This window comes from Rhea americana, unplaced genomic scaffold (assembly GCF_003343005.1).
Source record: "Rhea americana isolate MKP2758 unplaced genomic scaffold, rheAme1 scaffold_46, whole genome shotgun sequence".
In the NCBI taxonomy this organism is placed as follows: Eukaryota; Metazoa; Chordata; class Aves; order Rheiformes; family Rheidae; genus Rhea; species Rhea americana.
Genome location: NW_028186601.1, coordinates 4,601,231 through 4,625,478, shown reverse-complemented (window position 1 = coordinate 4,625,478; position 24,248 = coordinate 4,601,231). Strand labels below are relative to the sequence as shown.

The 24,248-nt window shown below is 36.9% G+C and overlaps 1 protein-coding gene across 1 annotated transcript in view; it reads left to right on the top strand.

The window, feature by feature from the left end:
• The window catches only part of LOC146589411 (regulating synaptic membrane exocytosis protein 2-like), a 242,157-nt gene that overhangs the window by 115,693 nt on the left and 102,216 nt on the right, over positions 1–24,248 (top strand). Inside the window, exon 5 of the mRNA XM_085316248.1 lies at positions 14,298–15,223. Coding sequence (XP_085172374.1) covers positions 14,298–15,223 — 926 coding nt within the window. The remainder of the gene's footprint in view (positions 1–14,297; positions 15,224–24,248) is intronic.

Genomic DNA, 24,248 nt, shown 5'->3' with positions numbered 1-24,248 from the left:
TGGCAATATTGCCTCTCAAGGGACAGGTAACAAATTCTTCTAATTTGTTACTTTAGTTTTAGTTTTAGATGAGGCAGTAGATGTTCTGTACTCATACTAGAAAAAAATAATTCTAGTGATACTAAAGCAGTTGTTACTTTTTAGAGTAAYAAAGTAAAACTAAGAAACATTTAGTTAAAACAATATAAACCGTGTAAGATCAATAGTTTTTGTTTTAGCCATTTGCATTTTTGTTACATAATCTACACTGAATGTTTCAAAAGGATGTTCAGACTTAAAAATATTTTGCCATATTAGGGTTTACTGTAGAAAAAGATTAAGCTTATTGTAACCCATATTTATTATTTTAAGAAGCGTTTATTGTAAACAATTTTTCACTTAGCAGTCTGCARTACAGAAACCTATTTGCCTGGGTGTTGTGGGAAAGATATAAATAGGTTTCAATCCCCAACAACAGCATTTCTACTGAGATACAAGTAATACAAGGGAAGTAGTTTTTCTAATGAAGATAATCAGTCTTAAAGTAATGGTTTGGGGAGAAGCAATGAAATATGGATGCAGATGTTAGGCACTTTTGAGAATCTCAGCCTCCTGGCTGGAGTGCATTTTGGTGATAACAAAACCACTAAATAGACCTTCTGCTGCATGGAAGGGAACCTCATTTAGAATAGGTGGAGATTAAGTAGCATGTGCTCTCTTTAGTTCTCTTTCCATTTCTCTTCCCCCAGCCTTTTCTTTGCCTTTCTGGAGATGCATGCTTTCTCTTTCTTCTGTCTCTCTATTCTTTCTTATGCTTTATTAGTTTTATGCTTTCTTAATCTGAAGGTGAACACATGCTAGATGGGCAGTAGCTCATCTTTTGCTTAGCTACTTGTCTGAAACTATCTGGAAGTTTAAGGCATGTCCTCCTTTGCCTTACCTACTTACATTCCACGTAGAGGTTTTATCTTCAACATGGAATTGTTGCTTTCTTATCCTTTGTAATACTAAAGTAACAAATTCAGAAGACATAAAGGTTACTGTAAATTAGATTTGTAAATTGGAATAAGTGTGCTGTTATATACCTCACGGCTTTCTCCATATAAGAAGACAAAGATAATCTGCACTGAAACTTCCTCATATGACTGCAACATGGCAGGCTTTGCATGCTACGTTGCTACTTAAGCGCGCTCGTACTTGTTGTGATTTCACCTTGGGCATGCGTGCAAGGCTAGGTACCTTCCACATCTCCAAGCTGCAACATGGTATTGCATAAGAATAGTGCAGATAGGTACATCATTTCAGCTGTAACAGTGATGTTAGTAATTGTAGTGTAGTTGTACCACCATTCCTTGCTATACTACTCGCTGTGTGGAAAGTATGCCTTAAACCAAGTATTCTGAGAGTCTTCTAATTTAAATTGTCATTTTAAATCTTGCAATTTGCTTTGTATCTGGTCCTGATATCAGTATGTTTGAATATTATCTCCCATGCTGATCTTGAAACATTACTTGAGAAAAGTCTCCGTACAGCTCGTTCACATGACGAGATATGGTTCAACCCATCAGAAGGGGTGTCATAAAGGTTGTCCTGAAAAAGATTCTACAATGTCTGTGAAAAAGGCTCCGAAGATAAGTGCTTTAAAGACATACTGGTATGCCCAATGCAAACAACTTCTCTAATGGAGAAGGTCGGATTTGCAATTGGACATAAACATAGCACTGTGCCTGAAAGCTGAATGCCTCTTGTTAAGAGATGGATAGAGGAGTGTGTAGGTCTTGGATCCTTGGGGTTGTTAAGGTTGTGATTTTGCTATGATCACAAGGTACTTTTGAAGTCTCATGGCAAAGAAAAAAAATGTGAACTGTTCAGAAAGAGGAACTACAGAGATGAGATGCATATCTATAGAATATATCTATATTGCTTTTTATTAGTTTTTTTGGCTATGCTYGTTATGCTTCTTTTGAGGCCTTTTCTTCTTATTAAAATAAATGTAGACTTTTAGTATAGAAGTATAATCTATCTATACCCTTGCCTGACTCTGTCTGGGTAGCATTCTTGACTTTGCTACCCTGTGAGGCAAAATGTGAACAGTGCTTGGATAAGCCATTTTGTATTATTGACCTCAATATGCCAGCCAGCTGTGAAACATGTAAAGAACTGGAAAGTTGAATATATGCTTCAGGAAAAAAGATTTTTGCAGTAAAATTGATGTGCAGGTTTTGTTACCAGAATAAACCTGTGCTTTTGGTTTTCTAACATTAGAACAAATGCAGACATGCATTTAGAGAATTTATGTTTTGTCATATGTCATGAAACATTACCAAATTATTGCTAGATAGCAGTGAGCTTAACAACAGAGGGAATGAGGAAAGGAAGTTATGACTGTATTGAAGCTCCCTTTGATAGCCAGCAAGCTTAAGAAAGAAGTCCAAGGAAACGTTTTGCTCTTGATCTCTGGAATTAATATTAAAAAAAACTCATTAAGCTAGTTCTTGAATTTGTTCATTGAATCAGGTGATAAAATGCATGTTCCTATCAATCTCAGTTGTGATTCTTCACTTCTAAAAGTTGTTCATATTTGCATTTTTGTAGGCAGTGTTCTAGTCCTGGTGGCATTTGCTTCCGTAAGTGCTCTCTTAAGGTAACTTCTTGAGGCAGTGAGGAAGCAGAATTCCTTATTGAGTTGAATTAGGATGAATTAAATAATTGCCAGTCTTTTAGGCAGAGTCCAGGAGTCCTTGCTGGAGCAGCCTTTGCCTGTGGGCCTAGACCTTTGGTAGTTTTTGACAAAGAGCCTCCAGGTTGTATGGCAAAAGGCTTGGCTATGAACATGTTTTCCATGTTAAGTCTGGCATATTGCAGAAATACATTTTACTCCTAATTAGTGTAGGTATTTGACTTCATTGCATTCCTCCAGTTGTGTAAATAAAAATCACTCAGTGTTCCCTTAAGCCAATGCTTTATGGAGGAGCTGTGGAAAACATACACGTAGGGCAGCTACAGTGCCTGTCAAAGCAGAGGAGGTGAATCTAGGCTGGCACTTGTCTCTAAAAAGGGAGGTTGCACCTAGAGGAACGGTTCTGCTGCTATTTCTGCTGGTAAAGTCTTAACTGTTACATGTGATTCAACTGTCTAGTGGAACAGAGTTGTCACAAGGCACAAGAGCTGCGCTAGGGCAAGATAAACAACCAGAAAGATAAAGCAGTAACTCAGCATAAAGCATAGACAAAATACTAACAGTGCCCTGTTTGTTTAAATGACTGGGAAACAAGTCATAAAGTTTCTCTGTTTTCCAAAAGAAGTTTTGTACTGTAGTGTTCTATTTTTCTAACAGGGAATATCTTTTTGAAGTGATAGCTGAAGTTTCTATTTTCAGTTAAATGGATTTAATTCCTTTTCTTCTTGCTAGAAGCTTTTTTTCAGATAGCTAATATTTTGTTCACATTATTTCTTCTGGGTACACACTGATGAAAAATAAACAGTCTGTTTCATTAGTCTCTGGATATTTGAGAAGAGTTTTCTTGTTCACACAGAATTTGATTTTTCTTTCTTATCTGGATGAAAACAAAATGTCATCAGTTATTTTGTCTTTCAGTCAATGTATGAACTAAGTGCAAAATTTTGAAAGCTAGCAGATATTTCAGTATTGTTAATGTCATATTTYAGTCTTTACACTATTAGACCAGTAATTGCACCTATGCTCTCAATTCAGAGGTCATGTCTAGTATGTCAAAGTAGTGGAGAAAGGCATTAACAAAAAGGAGCTGAAGAAAAGCTGTCTGTGACCTCTAGTACAGCAGTATTTTTCTGACCATGTTTTATAGAACTGGTTTTTAGAAACCTGTTTTTTCTCTAATGTACTGATTATGGTCTGATGATGGTCATTCTCTCAAGAATATATCCGTGCRCAGTAAATGTTTGCATTTGTGGCGATAGTTTTTGTACATGGCTGCAAACATCCATGTCCCTTCCATTTCCATCCCTGCAAATTTTCTATGGATTTATAAATCAAATTCAAAATTCCAGTTGAGTAGCATTGGTTGTTCTTGCCTTGCCACAAGACTTACAGCTGTCTTTTTTACAGCTATAAGAAAGTGCCACATAGGTTTAAATAGAAAGGTAAGGGTTATTTAGCCTGTTTTATTCATAGCATATGATCTAAATTACCTAAATATTCTAATCCATTTCTTTGGGAAACATCACCCTGATGATTAGCTTGGTCCCACAGTACGGCCAAATGCAAGGAATTTTATTTGAGGTATTTTACCTCCTTGGCAAAGTTTCATCTATATCCTACGTTAATCCAACTTCTGGAAAAAAAACATCCTCAAGAGACAGCTCATCAAACTCTGTAATCGTGGTTATCCATCTTCCTTTAATTATTATATACGAATCTGTTAATCTTGTAAYTGTTTTGTATTAGTTCACCTGGATATGCATTTCAAAATCTCTCTATATACCATGAAATACTCTTTGCAAACTGTAAAATTCAAATCTTTTCAATTCTCCATTTTGGTGGTTTTTCTCCTGTAAAGCTCCAGGACCTTAGTCTTCACATTCTACTCCATCAACTAAGTCGTCCTGAGCATCTTGCAAAGTTAGCATGGCTCTCCAGCCTAATATACAGCCACTCTCCTGCTTGAGAAGTGCTTCAGTAAGCATACATTTAACTTTCTTGTTGCTTAGCTCAACAGTGAAAGTGTAGGTTAACTTAAAAGGTTGACTTGTTGTAATTGTCAACAATTTGATAATTACAGTACCAAGAGTGATAAAGTCATCACTAATTTCTAAAAGCTGTCATGAGTGTCTTCACAAAGTGTTTTAAAAATCATCACTTTCTTTATWTCCTTTATTTAGTGTGTTCTCATAGCTGATTGCCCACATTCTGCTTAGAGACTGAATCACAGTCAATACTCAGTAGTTTCATATGATGGACTGATGTTGTGGAAGGCTTGTAATACCAGGTACAGAGAACTTGTACAACTTGAACGATCAGCGACACTATCAGATGGTATTCACTATCAGTTGTTTCTCAGCTACCTGACAGTTGAGTCTCATGTTGGTCTTGGTTAGCCTTTATTAATTCTCATGCCTTTTCTAGAAATGCTCTTGTAGATAGAAATGACCAACATTAGGTCCAAAATCTTTTGATAGATAACCTTGAACTTTAATCACATTTTCATCATTTGTATAATGACTTTGGAGAATCCTACAGAAATCAAGCCTGTTGGKTAATGCAGGTTATGTTGGTATTCATTTATCCTGTGAAATAAGAAATGCCAGTACCCTGTATTCTTTCTAAAGACTAAAATAATTTAAATCTTTCTCCACTGCAATAGGATAGAATCAAATATATATTGTGGATACAAGAAAGAGGAAAAAAAAAAGATGCACTGATTCACATTCTTTAGTAGTAGGTTTTATGAGTGAAACAGTCCAAAACAGCCTGTGGAGAAGATACAGGGCAAAACAACTCTCACAGCACTGTACATGTTACTGATATTTCCTTACTTTTTGATCATTGTTGAAATAAGTATCTTTTCATTTTATGGTAATAATGGCCTAGCAATAACGGAGTGTTTCTTTGGAAGATAGTCTCTCCTCTTCATCAGGCTTAAAGATTTTCTTTGAAATCCTCCTATCAGAACTGGTATGCTTTCAAATAGTAGGAAAAACACCTGCTGAATAATTCTTATGGTAAGAACCTGAAACAACTTTTAAGATCAGACTCAAAATTAGATGCAGAGATGTAGAGATTAAATATATTATGATATGTTCTTTGTGATGGTTGAGATGAAAACTGTGTTGTGAGAATGCCATTTCTGAACCTGAGCTCATCATTATTGCATCTCAGGTGGAGAAAATGTAGGTTGTTTCTGTTTTTCCTATGTGATGCCACTTTGCCATAGCTTAAGTTTATTAAAGTCAAATTTGTCTGAGGTACCGCAGTTTCAAAACATGTTACAGTAAATTATTTTTAAGATAGTTTACATAGATCAAGGGAACTATACTTTTGAAATTGTGGGTATTACATGTTTATTGAGTTTTGATGATGCTAGAAATAATAGTCCATTGATTTGCACTGTTTTTAATCGAAAATGGTTTGTAAAAACTAAGAAAATATTTTCAGTTCTACCACATGCTCTGGACATCAGACTGAAGTAGATGCTTCAGCTGGTTTTAGCCTAAGCTGTTGAAAATTATGTCAAAATTTGACTTGAGACAAACTAAAAATATAAATATAACATATTTCATTTGAGATRTATAATAAAAAAAAAAAGATGTTGGATGTAGTACCGCAAATCATGAAATACTAGAACTGGAAAATTTTAAAAATAGTTTAAAATGAGTGTCTTACAAGCCCGTACATTTGCAGGCAATAGTACTGTAGCAAGACACTAATCAGCTAAGTAGCATAATCCTCCTTATAGGGTAAATTCTTACTTGACCTCCAGCTATATACAGCACATGGTAACAGCATTAAACTATAACACTCTTCTCATGCTCCCAATAGCTTCCCCTTGGGTCAGCTCTCTGACTGAACTGGTGGTGGTCTGTACAATGAGGTTTTTTTGTTCCCAGGTGCCTTATTTTTTGTAATTACATTTTGGAGGAAAGGAAATGATGGTAAAATATATTTCAATAATTGTGTCTCAAAATTAAGAGACTGTTCATAAGATTTCAGTGAACCTAGAGGATTAAATGAAATACCTAGCCAGACCAGAAGTTGATGTATTCTGATGAACCTGAGGCTTCCTACTTCCCAGATGTGCAGTGGCTGATTAAAAGGTAAAGCAGGGAAGAAAAGTGCTGAATATCTTGTGTGAAATGTGTAATGCCCAGCRTATTTTATTCTTTGGGGATGATTAGGAAGATACTTCTTTTTGAGCAAAAGAACTTATTGGAGGGACTCAAAAACTCTTTATTAAGTTTTAGATATAGGAGAGTAGTAGCTTCAATAAAATCTTGCATTTTTCCTTAACTTTAATATTTGATTTTAATAATTGAATTATATATTTTGCAACTTAAAATTTTTTCTTGCAGAAGTGTATTTCTTAGAATTTTTGAATTTAGTTTATTTTTTATTATTAGAAGACCTTTTACTAACAGTTCAATTTCATTCATTGTTATACTTTAATATGTATGTGACCTATTGTACTTTAAACACCCCAGGTTTTACGCTCATTTTGAATCCATCTTGAATTTTGCGACGTATGTTAATTGATTCAATCCTTGTGCAGGCGATTTCTTTGGCCTTGAGATCAAGAGGGAGAATTCGAATGCGTACTCTGACTGATTGCTCTAGAATGAGTTTTAACTAATTTAGTATTGTTTCTAAGCTTAATATTCTGAACAAATGATCTTAGTGAAAAAGTAGACAAGTTTTTTTGTGTGTGTGTGTATTCAGTGGAGATCATTAGTGAAGTATTCATTCTGAAAATCTTCAAWTTTTTTTTTAAAAACTTTAGGATATTTTACTGCTTTGGAAAAGGTAAGCATTCATCAGTGTAGCTGAATGAACAGAGATATAAAAATACAGTTATTTTAWTTCTTCTCATTAGTATTTTCAAAAGTAGTTTTTATGCAGATTCTCATGGACATACTTGCGTGTGTGCCTGCATGTTTCTAAGTATTACCAAATTTACAGTGGATTAGTGAACCATCAATAAACAAAGGCTATATTTTGAAATTGCAGTGCAAAAATATTCATATGTTTAATATTTACAACAAATTCTTGAAACTTGTTAAAAGCTTTTCTTTTTATAGTTTTCTAAAATCAGATCATAGGCCATAAACAAGAGATAATGAAAACTTGATCATGAAAGAAGAAGAGAAAAACATCTTCCACTGGCAGTCCCATTTACTGCATGTGATGTTCTTTATTAAATCAAGAACTGTGAAACTTGTTGCTTAAATATGCATAGATTAGCAAGGGATATTTAATTCACTAGTTTTGTTCAGTGGTTGTGTGCTTTTTCTGCCTTATAATTCCTTCTCCACGTGTGATGATTAAACCCTTCACAGCTGCGTTTCTGCTGAATTACTTGTATAGAAAATAGGTGATAGTGAGGTAATTGCTTTGTTCTGTATGTCTGTGTAATCATGGCAAGTTCAAAGCAAAGTTGTTATCAGTGGTGAATTTCTTCAATGATTTTCTTACCACAAACTTCCTTTCATACCATTTATACTAGACTGCAGTTAGGGAACTTGTATTATCTGGTAAAATCTATTACAGATCAACACCTACAGTATTAGTCTCATGCTTCAGTAAATTTTATAACCATCATTGTAAAATTAATTCATTATGGCTTGGATATATTTAGCTGGGGGTATTTTAATGATTCAAAATACAGTTGCTATAAAGTACAATTTATAAGGCATGGGTGAAAGGAGAAATGAAGTAATGTCTTGGATGAACTGTATGTAGTGAATTGCTTAAATACCTGACTGCTAGATGTTCTTCAGGGTAGCCTGTTTAAAACTATATTGGTCAAAGAATGAGATAAATTAAAAACCTTTTTATCAGAGTAGGCATTTTAAATACTGTAGCTTGAAAATCATGCAATGGTTACTTATGCTCTTTTTTTTAGGAGTGAGAAACCTAGGAGAGGGGAGCATTTTGAAGATTCAACATAGTATAAATCTAGACTGTACAGAACTGCAGAAGATCTCTGTGCAGAAATTGGAACTACTTAAAAGCCAGAAAAGGCTATTTTATTTTTAATAAGCTGAAGCCATAGCTGCTTTTGGAGTGTGTACAAAATGATTTCTCATGCACAATGAGATTCAGCAAAACTGTTTTATGAAAGTTATAAACAGCGAATGAGAAAAGGAGTGAAATCAATACCTACTGGTCTCTTAAAAACACTTCAAAAAACTGGTAAACTTTTTTTATTTTTTTTTATTTTTTTTTAACACCTCAGTTTGGCAAAGGAAGTCTGTGGATATTTCGTAGCTTTCGTAAAAGTGCCTTGCAGAGCAAGAACAAAATGCTGCCTGACAAGGGCAGTCCGCTCTCCTGCACCTTGCCGTGCCCCTCCTCCTGGGGGTTCTTTGCACTCGCACTGTTAGGTTTGTTTGGTTAAGCACGGTAGGAATTAAAAATTTAGAATATGAAAAGCAAAGTAATTAACATCTCATTACTGAAGTCCAAACGCCTGTTTACTGTTGTAGGAGTTTGGGCTGCAGGGCGCATAGTGTGTTCAGTTCATCTTCTTGCGGTTCAGGTACTTTTTTGCAAGGTGTCATGAATGTGTTAGATCTGCTCCTTGTCACTGACTTAAATAGGTACCTGACCAGCTTTTGATTATAGCACACAGAAGAGTAGAGCCATTCTTGTATGATCACTCAGGGGGCCAGTAGATGTGGTTTTCCTTATAGGAGTAGCCTAGAAAAGGAGAGACTTGATGTAATTTAGGGGGTCACTCACAAGAAGCCGTATCCCTTGCATGGCTTTCATGACAGTTCCAGGGGAAAATGTGAACCTTTACATACTCTGAATTATTTTTTCATATATTGAGAGTATCATGCTTTGAAAAGAATTAAGCAAAATTGATTTTAGGACATGAGTCAACGCTCATTATTCTGAATAGTCCTTCCTACTTGCGTAGTCATTCATGATAGTTTTCTGAATAACTGTGTTTTGTTTTGTTTTGCTTGTATCAAAACAGTGGTCCCTGCTATTAAAACATGGGCATAGTTTTACTGATGCTGAAAGAAAAAAAGTGTAAGGAATCTTTTTCAGTTAATATGTTTTTCTTTTATGGATGCTCAAATTGATTTTGTTTGTTCTTGAATTCTGAAATATTTCTTTTTCCCAGAAATAGAAGGAAAGTAACTTTTCTAGCAAAGGCCAAACAAATGAAAATTGTAATATTATACTGCTGTCATCTTTCTAATTCCTTTAGAATATGTACAGGACAAATATTTTTAGTTTAGATTTTTCAGTCAATTGTATTCCTTGGTAATTGATAGGAAATAGAGAACAAAATATTAGACTATCTTTTGGTGAATTATAATGAAGTCTTATGAGTAGGTGACCAATACTGTATTTTCAAATAGCTGATCATGACTCAGGCCAACTGAGCATTTACTGTTTTCTTTAATTGGCCCCAAACTTCATATTTGTGGGGRAAAAAAAAAGAAAAAAACTCCCAAGTTTATGTGGATGAATTTGGGTACCCATATATTTGAATGTAGTTTTAGAATGATATTTTCTTGGAATTTTTCTCTAGTTTAAATGTCTTCTGTTGTTCTGAGAACAAGATTAGTGTCCAGGAAGAGCTGAGATCTAGTTTTGGCTGTGATATTAATATATTTTTTTGCAGTGTTGTTGAATATCACTGGCTTTTGTAATGTGTCAGAAACTTGCCTTTTTTATGTTTTCTTCTTCCTCAATACTCTTACGGTCACTTAAAAAAAACTTACGTCAAAGATTCTCAAACTGTGTAGTACCGATACAGAAATCAGAGTCATCAAAGCAGCACAGATGTACAATATTCTTGGGTGCCATATTTTATGTACTGTTACCTGCTATTGGAGAGTGGGGGAGCTGAATAATTTAACTGTATAAGCAGGAAATCAGGATACAGTCAATCTATTTGCTTTTTTGTAGTACCAGTGATATCTCTGTAAATAAGGTTTCCAGCAGTGTAAGGTTCAGAGGTGTGTGTTGCAAGAGTAAATGTCATCTATTCGTAAAAGGAAAAGAAAAAAAAAGTACAGTGATAATTAGTAGAAAATAAATTTCAGTTTCTATACTTGAAAATTCACTAATATTATTTATTAGAATGTGCCTGACAAAGATTTGTGTAAGCTTTAGAGTTTTCTGAACATAATCAGATTTTCATTTTATTATTGATTCAAAGAAACAGTAATTGCAATGGCTCTGAGGATTTTTCAGTGGAGTGATAACCTTTTCAGAAAAGGTGGTAATCCTTCTGACAAGGAGGTGCACGGTAGTTAGCTGAGCTGGAAGCTGGATGGTGCGTATCGCACTTGCGGACAAGCGTTCAAAGTTCTCTAAACTTTTAGTGTTCCATAAAGTCCTGCAAGAACACGAGTAATAACTTTCCATGGCGTATCTAGCTGGAGGAACATGAGGATAGGCTTTTTTTTTTTTTTTTTATAAGTTATCCTGAAGGTAGATGATAGTGAGAAATGGATTAGACAAAGGCTCATGAAGGTGAGTGAGAATTAGCATGTGATCTAAAAATAACAGCAGATTTTTAATAGTAGTGTCTGACTAYGTAAGTTTTCATGAGTACTATACATCCTGTCATATGTTTTAAAACACGTACATTGTACAAATGTATCTGTAGTGGGTATTTTTATAATTAAAAAGAGTAATGGTGAAGCAGGGGCTGCTTGTGTTGTGGTGACGAGTGAAGTGCCCGGGCTGGAGTAGTGAGTGCTGTGGTGACTGCTGGGCAGGACGAGCCCTTTCTCGCTAGCTGCCTTCCTGGCCCGTTGGATGCACCGGTACAGTTAATTTATTTCTGATTGATAGGATTACAACTTCTGGCATTTGATCCTGGTAGTGAAGTTAAATCCCTTCAGCAGGGATGAAATTAATTGGAAAGGGAGCTTGATAGTTCCAGTCAGCATAGGCCAGGAATTAAATCAGTGACTTTTACCTGACAGGCTGCTCTCAGTGAAGAAAAACGTTGCACTTGCAGGAAGCTCCTAATTCTTGCATGTGACCTAATAGTTGCCTCATGTGGAGCAGCTCTGTAAGGCTGCTTCCTCCCAGGCAAAACCGGAATAGATTCAGGACTCATAGTCTTTCCATTACTGTAGGCCGTAGGTGCGCTGATACGTTCCTGGGCTGGCAACAGAATGGAGCAAAGGCAATGACTGCTTGTGGTAGCTGTAGCATTCAAGGTCAGAAAATGTTTATGTAAGAAGCATAAAAGCTTAATGCTGTATTGGCATATTCTGCTCTCATTGACATAGTTCATGCTAGCAAAAAAGGGTGTTTCTATTAGTAAATCTTATACGATTTCCGCAGATGAAATGTTTTCCTGGCAGAAGTGTATTTATCTCAGCAGAAAGTCTACAATAATTGCTCTTACTCATACGGAAGTTTCATCTTTCTTATTCCCTCAGCCCCTCCTTCCCCCACCTGCTCTTGTCTGCCGTTGTAGTACTGACGTTTCTGGAACAGATTTGTCTCTACTGTTTGTATTTTTATGAGAATGTTGTGACTTGGATTTATTATTTTGTAATAAGGGGACAGTATCTGGGAGTTGAAGTTTGGCAATTTTTTATTATTGACGTGGTCAAAATTTTCAACAGTGAAGGTAATTTGCTACTGGAATACCTTACTTAGGGATATGGCTTATATTTTATCAATTGAAGTATTTAAATGGAAAATAAATATCTTCCCTAAAAGTAAGTTTCCATATGTAACCTCTGCTGTATTAATGAAAACTTCTGTGTCTTTGCAGACTTTCTGCATTCTAGTAGTTCTGTAACTACTTGTCCCCATTGCCCATTTCTTCTGGTTTTAGACTTACAAAACGCTCTTCGTGTCACATTAGGACTATTCAGTTTGACCTCCCAATGACAGGACCCGTAGAGTTCTTATTAAGTTTAAAGAGGTTAGGATATGTGCTGGTACTTACATCAACACTTTAATAAGACAGATAGGACATCGTAGCATCACTGTAAGCAAATAGGCATCCAAATGATGCTTCTTTTATTTGTTAGGCTTCACAGGAAGAGTTGTAGTTTTGCAAGACTGAATTAATTTCCTCATTTGCAGATGCCATTATAAGGCTGAAGTACTCTAATATTTATGGCAGACTGGGTCCAAATCTTCTGAGCACAGTGTAGTGACCCAGTGGTACCTCAGACAGAGTGCCAGTTTACCAGTCACCTCCTGCACAAACTCGTCTCAGCCAGCAGCTTTCTTCCCTTGCTGAGCAGAAGCTGCATTTCCCATCTGGCTCCGAGAAAAGCATTTTCTTGCCTAGTAGCTGGGCAGAGCGCTTTTGGCTTGCTTTTCTAGGCGTCAAGAAGAGCCTGCTTGTCCTCCCCTTCACTAAGTTGAAGCTTTTTCTTATGCTATCCCTTCAATGACAACTGCCGTAACAGCAGAGCTCTGATCTCCTTTTCCCCATCCTTCCTCGCATTAGGCTGGATCTTCTCCTCACTGTCTGCCTGCAAGGTTGCTTTTCAGGATCAGTGCCATTTGTGAGGATGCAGACAAATTAAAAAGCAAGATAGAATAAGCTATAAAAAGAGTAAATGCTTGATAATGCAACAATAGGTTCACACGTGTATTTTCATTGCTTAAAGCTTCATTACCCCCTGTTCAATGAATCCCTTCTAACCAAGTAGCAAACAATGCTGTATCAAAAAAMCAAGATATGTAACATTCATAATGTATTCCAGACACTTCTCGTATTAAAATATTGTTTATAAGAAAATTGAATGCTTCAGTCAGTCATTTGTCAGAACCATGAAAGAATGTGAAAAAAGAACTGTTTATCAACATTCTTCTGAGGACTATGAACTTGTCTATGGCTGGATATGATGTCTTAAAAAGAGCTGGTCAAAGCTTCATGTGGTACAGGAAAACCTTTCAGGTCTCTAGCTGATGTATTTTGTTCACATGCTTGGACTATTACTACCATTGAAAGTAGGGATGAGAAGGAGTTTTCAGTCGACTCAGACTGGCAGGACCTTGAGGCRCTTTGCTTTCTTGTACAACACAATAAATGTTTTGCTTTCTGAGTTTATGCAGACTATGTGGTTTAGACAAATGCTGCCATTGGATCTTTGCATGTCCTGATTTCTGCCCTTGGCAGGCATTATAGTTTTGTGAGAACTCAAACATACATATGTTTTTAGACAGTAATGACTCTTATAAGATCAGACTGACTAACTGAATGATCCATCTGACCTTAATTTCTATAGGGATTATAAAAGTGAAATAAAAGTATTTGGTCAAGGTATATCACCTTAAAATCATTACTGGGGTTACATAACTGAGATACTTGTAAAGCAGTTAATGACTGTAGATTAGCACAAGCATTTATATTCTGTATCTTAGAATATGCATTATTATCATAGTAACATTTTTTCTGTAAAGTTTTGACTTAAATTGTGCTCTATTAATAGCTTTGCAGCATGACTTGCTTTCTTTAATTTAGTGCAGAAAATGTGCAAGCGCATTCAGAAAGAAATGCAGTGAATTGATTTTTTTTTTCCTTCAGTTGTTCATTTTATGAATTAGCATTAACTGTTTATTTGTGCAGCAGGAAATATTGACGGAATTCTCTTTCTTCTCCCTTGTACTGATTATTTAGGAAAAGAAGCCCATCAATATCAAGAGATCAGAATAGAAGATACGACCAAAGAGAAGAAAGAGACGAATATTCACAGTATGCTACATCAGACAGTGCAATGCCCAGGTCACCATCAGATTATTCAGATAGGCGGTCGCAGCGTGGGCCTCAGTTATATGAAGAACCTGAACTGGGTGATTACAGAGATTCCAACAGGAGGAGTCGCAGGCGTTCCAAGGAGTATCCGGTAGAGGAGGAGGATGTACAGAACAGGGAAGAATATGAAAGGCAGCGGAGGGAAGAGGAATATCAGGCACGATACCGAAGTGATCCTAACTTGGCTCGTTATCCAGTTAAGCCACAACCATAYGAGGAACAAATGCGTATCCATGCTGAAGTATCCCGAGCACGTCATGAGCGGAGACATAGTGATGTCTCATTGGCAAATACTGAGGTGGAAGATTCCCGGATATCTATGCTGAGGATGGAACGACCATCAAGACAAAGATCTGTGTCTGAGCGCAGAGCTGCCATGGAAAATCAGCGTTCATACTCTATGGAAAGAACTCGAGAGGCTCAGGGACCAAGTCCCAATCGCCAGAGGACCACAAATCATAGTCCTCCTACCCCTAGGAGGAGTCCAATTCCTCTGGAAAGACCAGACATGAGGCGCTCTGATTCACTAAGGAAACAACACCATTTGGATCCCAATTCTGCTGTACGGAAAACAAAACGTGAGAAAATGGAAACCATGTTACGGAATGATTCACTCAGCTCAGACCAGTCTGAATCTGTCAGACCTCCACCACCAAAGCCCCATAAAACGAAAAAGGGAGGTAAAATGCGCCAAGTTTCATTAAGTAGCTCAGAAGAAGAACTGGCCTCTACTCCAGAATATACGAGTTGTGATGATGTAGAGATTGAAAGTGAAAGTGTTAGTGAAAAAGGTAAGATTTCTTAATTTTTTGATTATTTCAATCTATAGTTGTGGTTCAGTTTCCATTTCCTTGTATTTCTGTTTTACTGAGTAGAATGGATTGCAGCTACATATCAGCGGTTCTTCAAATGTGTCTTAGGTTTGTTGGAGTTGGAACTGGAGTTTTTTTTAATTTTTGTTTCATTTATTGAAATCCACATTTARTGACAAATTGCACAAAGAGTTATGTGAAGAAGAATATAACTGCTATGTAGAAGTATTTGGATATGTTAAATGGAAAACTGTGCCTATTGAAAATTGCGTTAATTAAATTGCAAATTATCTAGAGCTGGATTGTCATACAAAGTCATGGTTTCATGACCATTAACACCAGATTTGCATATCCCTGGGTTACCCATCAGTAAAAATTTGATCTGGATCAAGCATGGGCACATGACTGCATTTCTGTTGAATGAAGTAGAGCACATGATACAGAGCTTATGCCAGCTTCATGCTGGCTACTGTAGGTTAAAGAGGTCTGATCTAGCAAAAAAACTGTCCATAACCCATTCAAATTTTAAACACATTTCAGATGACTGACGTGGTTTCTATCAGCAGAGAGTTCTTTTTGCCGTGAGGCTCTGGGGCATTTTGGTTTTAGCACTTACTAGGATTCATGATGCTCGAGTTATTCCATTGTCAGAAGAAAAGCTGAGATTAATTGGAATGGTTCCCAACCCAGCAAGAGGTAACAGTTCTTACATACGACTGAAACATGAAAACATGGGAGACCATCAGCTTAAATTGTTAAGTGAGTTGAATCAAGTTTATAATATTAGATCATTTACCTTCATGTATTGTGTTGGTCTAAAGTACAATAGTTGTAACTTGTTTTCTGTTACTATTATTATACCAGGGCCTCTTTTCCTCATGCTCATGACTGTTTTGTGCTCCTTAATAGCAATGTTCAAGGTATGAAAAGGTAGGAAAAGGAAGTATCTTTTATAAAGTTTCAGTGTTTATCTGCTGCTGTGGTTTGGGACTAGAAATTTTGCTATATTTTTGCTACAATTTATTATTATAATTATATGATTTTTTCTGAAGGAAATAACTTGGCAGAGTTAGTGAAATTACTCTGGATTTCATACGTCAATAGCAGCAACTTGAGTCTGATTAGTAAGGAGTAGGATAGTGTAGAATGGAAGGAAATTTGGCCCAGAGTCAAAGTAGACATATATTCACTAACATAAAATTCCTATGATGAAATCCTGACCCCTTTAATCTTCCTGATCAACAGCAAAATTCCTTTCAACTTCCAGGGATTCATGATTTCAGTTTTAGTAGCAGCCCTGAAGAAAATAGATGCAGTTAGTATTGGCAAGATGAGTAAAGAAATGTTTATCCAGTGAAGTTTACAATAGGAAACATAATATACAACATAATATACAAATATTGTGTTGCATGTTATTTGCGTACATAATATACAAAACCTGTACAAAAGAAACATACAAAAATGTTAGAATCTTTGCGACCATAATGATAGTTTTCACATACCTAATTCTATATTTTAACTATGAAAGAAAGGAGGGGAGAGAGTACAACTGGCTCTGCAAGGGAAGAGGCCTGACTGCTTCTTACCTTTTCTTCCACTCTTCAAACCCTGCATCATTCTTTCTGTTTTCATGAGTGTCTCTTACCACGTGAAACAGCCTGCATGAAGAGTTCATATAAGCAAGTGATTTCTTCATGGACATCACTAACAGAAATCCACCACATAAAACCTATCTATTGCAGTACGTTGTTATTTTCTTAATTGTTAAAAAGGCAATTAATTATTTTAAACACATTTTATAAAAGTGGGCTTCCCCTCCCCATAGATTACTGACTTTCTGCCTTTCAAGGGATCCCCAGATCTGAGGAATTCTCAGCTGTCCTTTTAGGCCACATACAAAGTCTGTTTGGTCTAAGATGTAATGCTAAATATGAAAATTTCAGCCTCAGAGCCACAAAGGGTGGCAATGTTAGAGTGAGATTTTTAATGCAGTAATAGTTTGTTCTTCAAAAGAAGAGAATAATTTGTTCTCCATCTCTTTATAATTGGATTTACAGTATCTTTTCACAGAATCTGCAAATAAATATTAGCAGCTGCTCAGCTGTGAGAAGCATTCTGGGTGGGAACTGCAGGAGCAGCTGTTCGCTAAATTAGATCTGAGACTTTCTGAGCCCTCTACATTGGTTTTTTGAAACTACTGTAAAAATTGTGAATTATCCCAAAATATAGCCATAAATTCTTAAAAGAGCTGCAAGTTTACCTCTTCAGGCTTATCCTCAATACAAAAAAGTTGATACTACCTTTTTAAACATATATATATATTTGTAAGAAATGAAGATAACCTTTTCATTCTACAAATCCAACAGAAACAGATGAGTTAGGAGCTCTGGGAACAGCATCCATTATTACTGAATACCTGTGACTTTAAATATTTGGGTCTGATCTCATTTCAGTAGCTGTGTGTCTTAAGGTAATTCTTCCTTAATTTCTGAAACAATATCTTGACTGTCTTCAGGGAGGAGACCAGACAAAATAATTTTTCTGCATGTTTCTTGTAATGGAGCAGGAGAAACCATTGCCTCGGAATGCTCCTGGCTCTTCTAAATCAGGGATGAGGGAAACTGTGAGCTACGATTGGAAACAGAGAAGGCTGATGAACACCTGAACATCACTGAGGCACCCAGTAGACAGCTGTATGAAACACAGGAATGATGAAGTGTTGTAGGTACTGACATGGTAGATAATCTCTGTCAAAGATGGAGTTTCAGCTGTAAAAGCAAAAGAGCTGGATTCCTAAGATGCTACATAGGTTTTGTAATGCAACTGTATTTGGATGAGGAAATTCAGGTCATAAACTAGGCTGAGACTTCTTGTATTGGAATGGGAATCCAGAGGCTGCAGGAGGCTGGACTGACAAGAAGAGAAAGTTTAGTATCTACAAAATAAAACGGGATTGTGTGGCTGGAAACCAGTGGGTTGAGACGGATAAGGAGGCTTGAGTGAAGCAGAAGAGGGGAGAACAAACCTTGTAGGTCAGGTAGACTGAACCTGTGACCTGTGGTTTGGGAAGAACAGAAAAAGTGAAGGAGATGGAGCTAATAAGCATAATTGGGAAGGTGAGAACTGGAGTTTGCTTAACTCTAGGTTGCAGTGTACTGAGCTTGGCTGAGAAGCAGCAGACTGGCAACATGAGAAGAAAGCTTGGGACAAGCAGTGTGTTGTTGAGAAAAGGATGTTTAGAGAGAYGTACAGGAGAGCTGAGCTGGGCATGGAAACTTTGGCGAAGGGACCTGGGACCTGCTGAGGAAGGAGCGCAGGTCTGGCGGCAGCAGCCTGAGGAGCAGGGAGGGAGATTGCCTAAGTGAAAGAGCTGGACTAAGGTGAGGAGCCACTGGTGTGACAGACCAGTCTTTAAAAGGTCAGGAAACAGTGCACAAAAGCAGTACTCAGTGGACATGATTAAGATTACAAAATCATTTATTTGAAACTTAGGAAATACCAGAATTAGACACATTTTGCAGATAAATTTTTGCCTGGTTCTTCATACATGTTAAAATTGTCATCAACGATAGAACTGTGAGCTGATTTACCAGATGAACTCTACTTTATTCCGCTCATAGGATGAACAGATCTCACTGAGCTCTTCAAAATTATCCAAAACTCCCCAGATTTTTTTAAGACTTGTCTAAGGGACCTTCTTCTTCTCTTCTTGTGAATACCGGATTTCTGAAACTGCAAAAGCTGTGTCTCCTTTTCAGCACTGCCACTAGTCCTGGAGATTGGTGCAGCAGGCGGTCTGCTGTGCAAGGCTTTATCTGCAGGATAGCATTCACCATCTGTGTGGTTCTGTTGGAAAATATGTTTTACAGACAAAAAAAGGTGACCATGTATTTTGAACAAAAGTACTAGATATACTTCCTAAAAGAACAAAATTGATTAAAATATTAGGCAAAAACAATTCTTGAAATACCAGTGGTTTTATGAAATTGTAACTTTTAGGAGGCAGTAAACATAAAAAATTGTAATGATAAAATTTTAAATGTTCTGTATATTAAGTTCACYTTTTCTTCCTCAAAACCATTCCAGTTTACTTGGTTCACTTTCAAGGTCATGAGAAACATGAACTGTAAGATAATAATTGTCGTATTATTAATTGCAATAAAGTGAACATTGGATTACACTATCTACAAAATTTCAAATGAATTTATGTTTTTGTGATAGGCAGATTAGTCCAAGCTGTCTCCACTGCTTGTCCAATTTAAGTCTATTTTGTTATGAGGAAGTAATTAAAGTATTTTTCAAATTTGTGTTTGTAGATAGATGTTTGTCGGTTTTGTCTTAAGGAATATATGTCCAAGGGCCAGTTGGAGTGCCAACCCCCCCCCCCCCCAAAAAAAAAAGAAAGAAAGAAAAACAAATTTGTCAGCTAGCGTGTAGTAGATTGAGGAAGAGTGCTGCACACTTGTCCTGTGTATGTGCAAATTTCTCAGATACCGTTACAAAGCCATACGGTACCACTGCCAAAGTATTCCTGGTGGCCATACTGTCACGCTTGCAGTCCAGTCCGAAGAGGCTTGCCACAGTCATGACCAGGAAATCCACTGTTCCTTGGGGCTGTTGTGCCCCTGTTCACAGCAAAGGTAATGCAGAGGCAAAGTGTGCCTGGAGCGGACACACTGGGGGAGCCRGGGCATCCTACAGACCCTTACGAATCCCCAAAGCTCTAGCGTTCCAGCCAGACGCAATCTCTGCGTGGAAAAAGAGAATTAATCCACGGAGATCTAGGCACATGATAGCTCTAAACATTCCTCTGATTTGCTCTGAATATAAAGTAGGACATGGTGGATTTTTTGACAGTGGTGGACTGTTTAGGAATTTGTGCACACCATGCTGCCACCCCCGTCCAGAGAGCCCTGCGAGTGGCATCTCTTTGCACAGACGGTGACTGACATCTTACGTGGGTGGAATCTGTGCAGGAGAAGGCAAGTGTGCTTCTGTGTTTTGTCAGAAGTTCAGTTCCTAAGTTTACTTTCTGCTTTTACTGTTCTTTTATCGAAACGTGATAGCTAGATTCGTTTTTGTTGGAGAAATTCAAATAGATAACATGCAGATAGGCTCCCATGATCTTCATGTGCTTCAGAGTCCCTGTATTGTTTGAAAGCTCCAGAGCACAGGTTGTCYGGGTAGAGATGTGTGTATGCAAGGCGAAGGGGTAATTTGCTGTTCTTTGGCACTAAGTGTGTTGAAAACTCGGCTATATCATCTTTTCTTAGTCATGTTATGTTCACTTACGAAARTATGAATAACTGCACTTTTTCATTACAGAGGTCATGGAGATCCTCACTTACGGAACAGGTTACAGAACCTAGTTTTTTATTGCAAAATTAGAATCAATCCAATCCTGTTTGGTTTTTGACATAGAATAAAGTTGGTTTGGAAAAAGTTTGCTATTGTTGCAAGTTAAAAATTTGTTGTAGCACGAGGTGCAGGGAGAGAAGAAAGCACGTTTTTATGTCTGAGTGCTGCTGCAAGAATAGTGTACGTCTTACACGAACAGAGTTGCTGAGCAAGTGAGATATCGTCACAGTCCTCTCACTTTTAAATTCTCAGAGACAAGGGACCTGATTTCAGTCCTCCTTGTGCCAGTTTCATACATCTTCAGCAACTCTGACTTCAAAGTTAACTATGCTAAGTTAGATCAGAATGAGGACGTTGTTTCTTAGATCTTGTTCATTCAGGTTAGAGCGTTCCTGGAAGCCTAATGTCAGTGTAACAAATGAGAATTGTACTAGAAGGCAACATTTCAGGGCTGAGCACAGCACTTGTCTTGAACACTAGTGTCCTTGAAGTGCTACTGTTTCAGGATGGACATAGTTTAGAGATAAAAATGCTGAATTCTGAATGGTCATTAGAAGAATAATTGACTAGTTAAAACACTAAAAAGTCTGCCATGATTTTTTATTAAAAAACAGGTTTTAGAGACTCACTGCATTTTTTATTATTTTCCTTTTTTTCCTTATATTGTAGGTAGGAGGATGTTTTCCATTTATAAAACAAACAAACAAAAAACCGCACTCCTTTGTCAAAGAGGCTTCTGCCATTTTATGTAAAGAAAATAAGTTTTTAATGTATAAAGAGGTTAACTGGAAATTCACAGTTCTAGGGGTGTTTTTGCAAGTCTCTGACTTAACTGTAAAGTGATTAATTTCAGCAATTAGGAGATATGAAATGCTACACTTCTCTCATTTGATGTGCTTGAGTGATAAGAAATTACAGCTTTTAAAGTGCTTCTTACCACACCAAATGGGAAGTACCTTACTGTAAAATATTAGTATTGGTTATGAAAAGGTTTTCCTAAAAACAAAGTAAAATCTCATAGACACATAGATGATAGCAKAACTAGAATGTTTAAATTTATGGAGATTTCTAATAATAAAGAAGTACTTTTTTATTATATTTTTACCAAACCTTCTCCTACTTAGACACTTGGATGTTCATTAGAAGATAAAGGAAAGTGATGCTGTCTCCTGTGGTGTTTAGAGGTACCAACTACATAACATTTTAAATTTGCAGGCACTTAAACATTGCATAAGGCAACAACGTCGCTCACAGAAACAGCCCTGCCTTTCCTCATTCTTGACAGCATTTTTCCACCCTCATGTCATTCCTTCCACACTGCTGGCAGAAGCATTCAAGCAGGTACATGCTGCACCAAGCCAGGAGACTCCTGTGGGGTAGCACTAGTCAGGCAAAAAGCATAAATACCTATATCAGTATCTGAAAATTTTGAACAAAATGATAATGTGTTATTAGGTATTACAGTGTGTGCTAAAAAGGTGGCAAAATGTACCTGGCTGTGCTTTATCAGAATGTGAGGATAGATAGGGATCTGTTGAAGTATGGAGGAGGAAGTATTTTCACGTAGTAGTCAGAGGAGACAGAATATTTTCTCATAAGTATTGAACACGAGTAATTTCATAATGCTTTAATACCAACAAAAAATAATACTCATTTTTATTAATTTAAAAGCATGACTAACTTGCAGCCTGAATCTTTTGCATGCAATTGTATGCCAGCCATTAAAACTGCAATAGTGCAGTTGTTCCTTTCTCCCCTGAGACTTGGCTAGAACTACAACGATAACAGAGGTGACGTGTGGGCACCACAGTAATGCTTTCCTGATGTGATGTAGTGGAAGAACCATCAACTCTGACTGAAGTATTTTAGTGGGTTAATTGTAGTTATATATGGTTCCAGCTAAGAGTAATCTGTATATTAGTAAATTAGTAGAACATGTTTTTTAGATATTTTTCTCTTATGGGGAAATTTTTATTATAATTTTAAGTGATTTTAAGTGATACGTAGTTAAGTATTTAACTACATATTTTTAACTCTTAACTAGAAGATGTATTTTTCCCTAGAAGTCCTCAAAATTTTTTTATTCTGGGCATAAAGTTTTTTTTTTTTTTTTTTAATTAGAACAGCCATTGAATTGTGTGAAATACTATTTTAAAAAGTATTATAAAAAGCATTATGGCTTTCTCTGAGCACTTTTTCCTTTTTTCAATTTAAATAAAAATCAAAATACACATCTGCTATGGTTTAAAAATAATTTCCCGTTGTCCTTTCACAACTTGACAGCTGGAAAGTGTGTTGCATAAACTCAGGAAATGTTCAATGGCCTCTTGTAGCAGTAAATAGCAATGGAAGAAATCGCTGTCCAAACATGCCTGGAAAGATACTGATCCTAAGAAATGCAAGGCGTCATGTGGAGGTGGTTCTTATTTTATCCGAATTGGCCCACTTATTTCTATTCAAAAGTTGCATATAACATATTAAAAAGCTTAGAACTTGTGCTCTGAGTCTTGCGTTACACAGCAGTACTAATAATTCATAAAGATTTGGCAGAGATAAGCCAAAATAAAGACATACTGGATTCAAAATAAAAACCTTTGGTTTCCTATAATGCCATGATAGAATAAAAAGCCAGCATAGAATTTACTTGAGTTTCTGAACATTTAGCTAAATACTGTAGTGATTGCAGTGAATTCGAGGAGGACTCCCAGCAAACAGAAATCATAAGAACAATAACCATGACATGAGATATCTCCAGAGCACACAGACGTGCATTTTTCATAATACAATTTCCTTCATACTTCATGAAGTCGTTATTGTCCCGGTAGAGTACACATACCTCTCTCTCACAGATGTAATGACTGGATTAGACTCGATGCCATTTTAAACTGTTAGTACTTTTCTGTAACATATTTAAACTGATTTTGCAGATGGTTTTGCTGCTTCCCTAATTAAATATCAGAAACATAAAGGGCCACTGCCAAACAATTTTAGTTAATTTTTAAAAGTAATTGTTTAGTTGAGAACATTCTTTAGTACAGTATGATGGTTTTTGCTGCTTCTTAAAAAAAAAAAAAAAATTTTCCTTTCCTCTTCCTCTGATATTTTTTGTCTGTTTCATTAGGGACAGGAAAATAAAATGGGAAAAAGAAGAGAAACTGAAGTGGAGGGGAATGAGTAAAGTGGACTGTATTTAATGTCACTCACTTCGGAATTTGGTTTTTCGCATGCTCTCGTGTCCTGTTGCCCCAAGCTTCCCCAAGCCTSCCATTCGAGAGCTGGATTTAGTCACAGAAGCCACTTGAGATTAAATGCAAGATTGTTAGAGAGCGCTGAATGCCCAAGTACCTGCTTGCCCGAGGTGACACTCCTCCTTGCCATCTTTTCCCAAATCTCTCCCCCCTCCAAGCCTCTAATCCATTGTAATTTATAGTCTAGGTAGCAGAAATACTTGGAATGAGTTATCTAGGCAACGTGGCACCAGCTGGTGTTTCCTGTCATGGCTCTGGCTGTAACGATGAGCTACAGCTGCTCYGTGGCTGCTGGTCACCACAAGCTGGTCCTGCAGCGGTGGCCGAGGCTGGGCGCGAGGGTGGGCTGGGGCAGGGGCCACCACCACCACCGTGCTGCCCTCCACCTCCTACCCGGG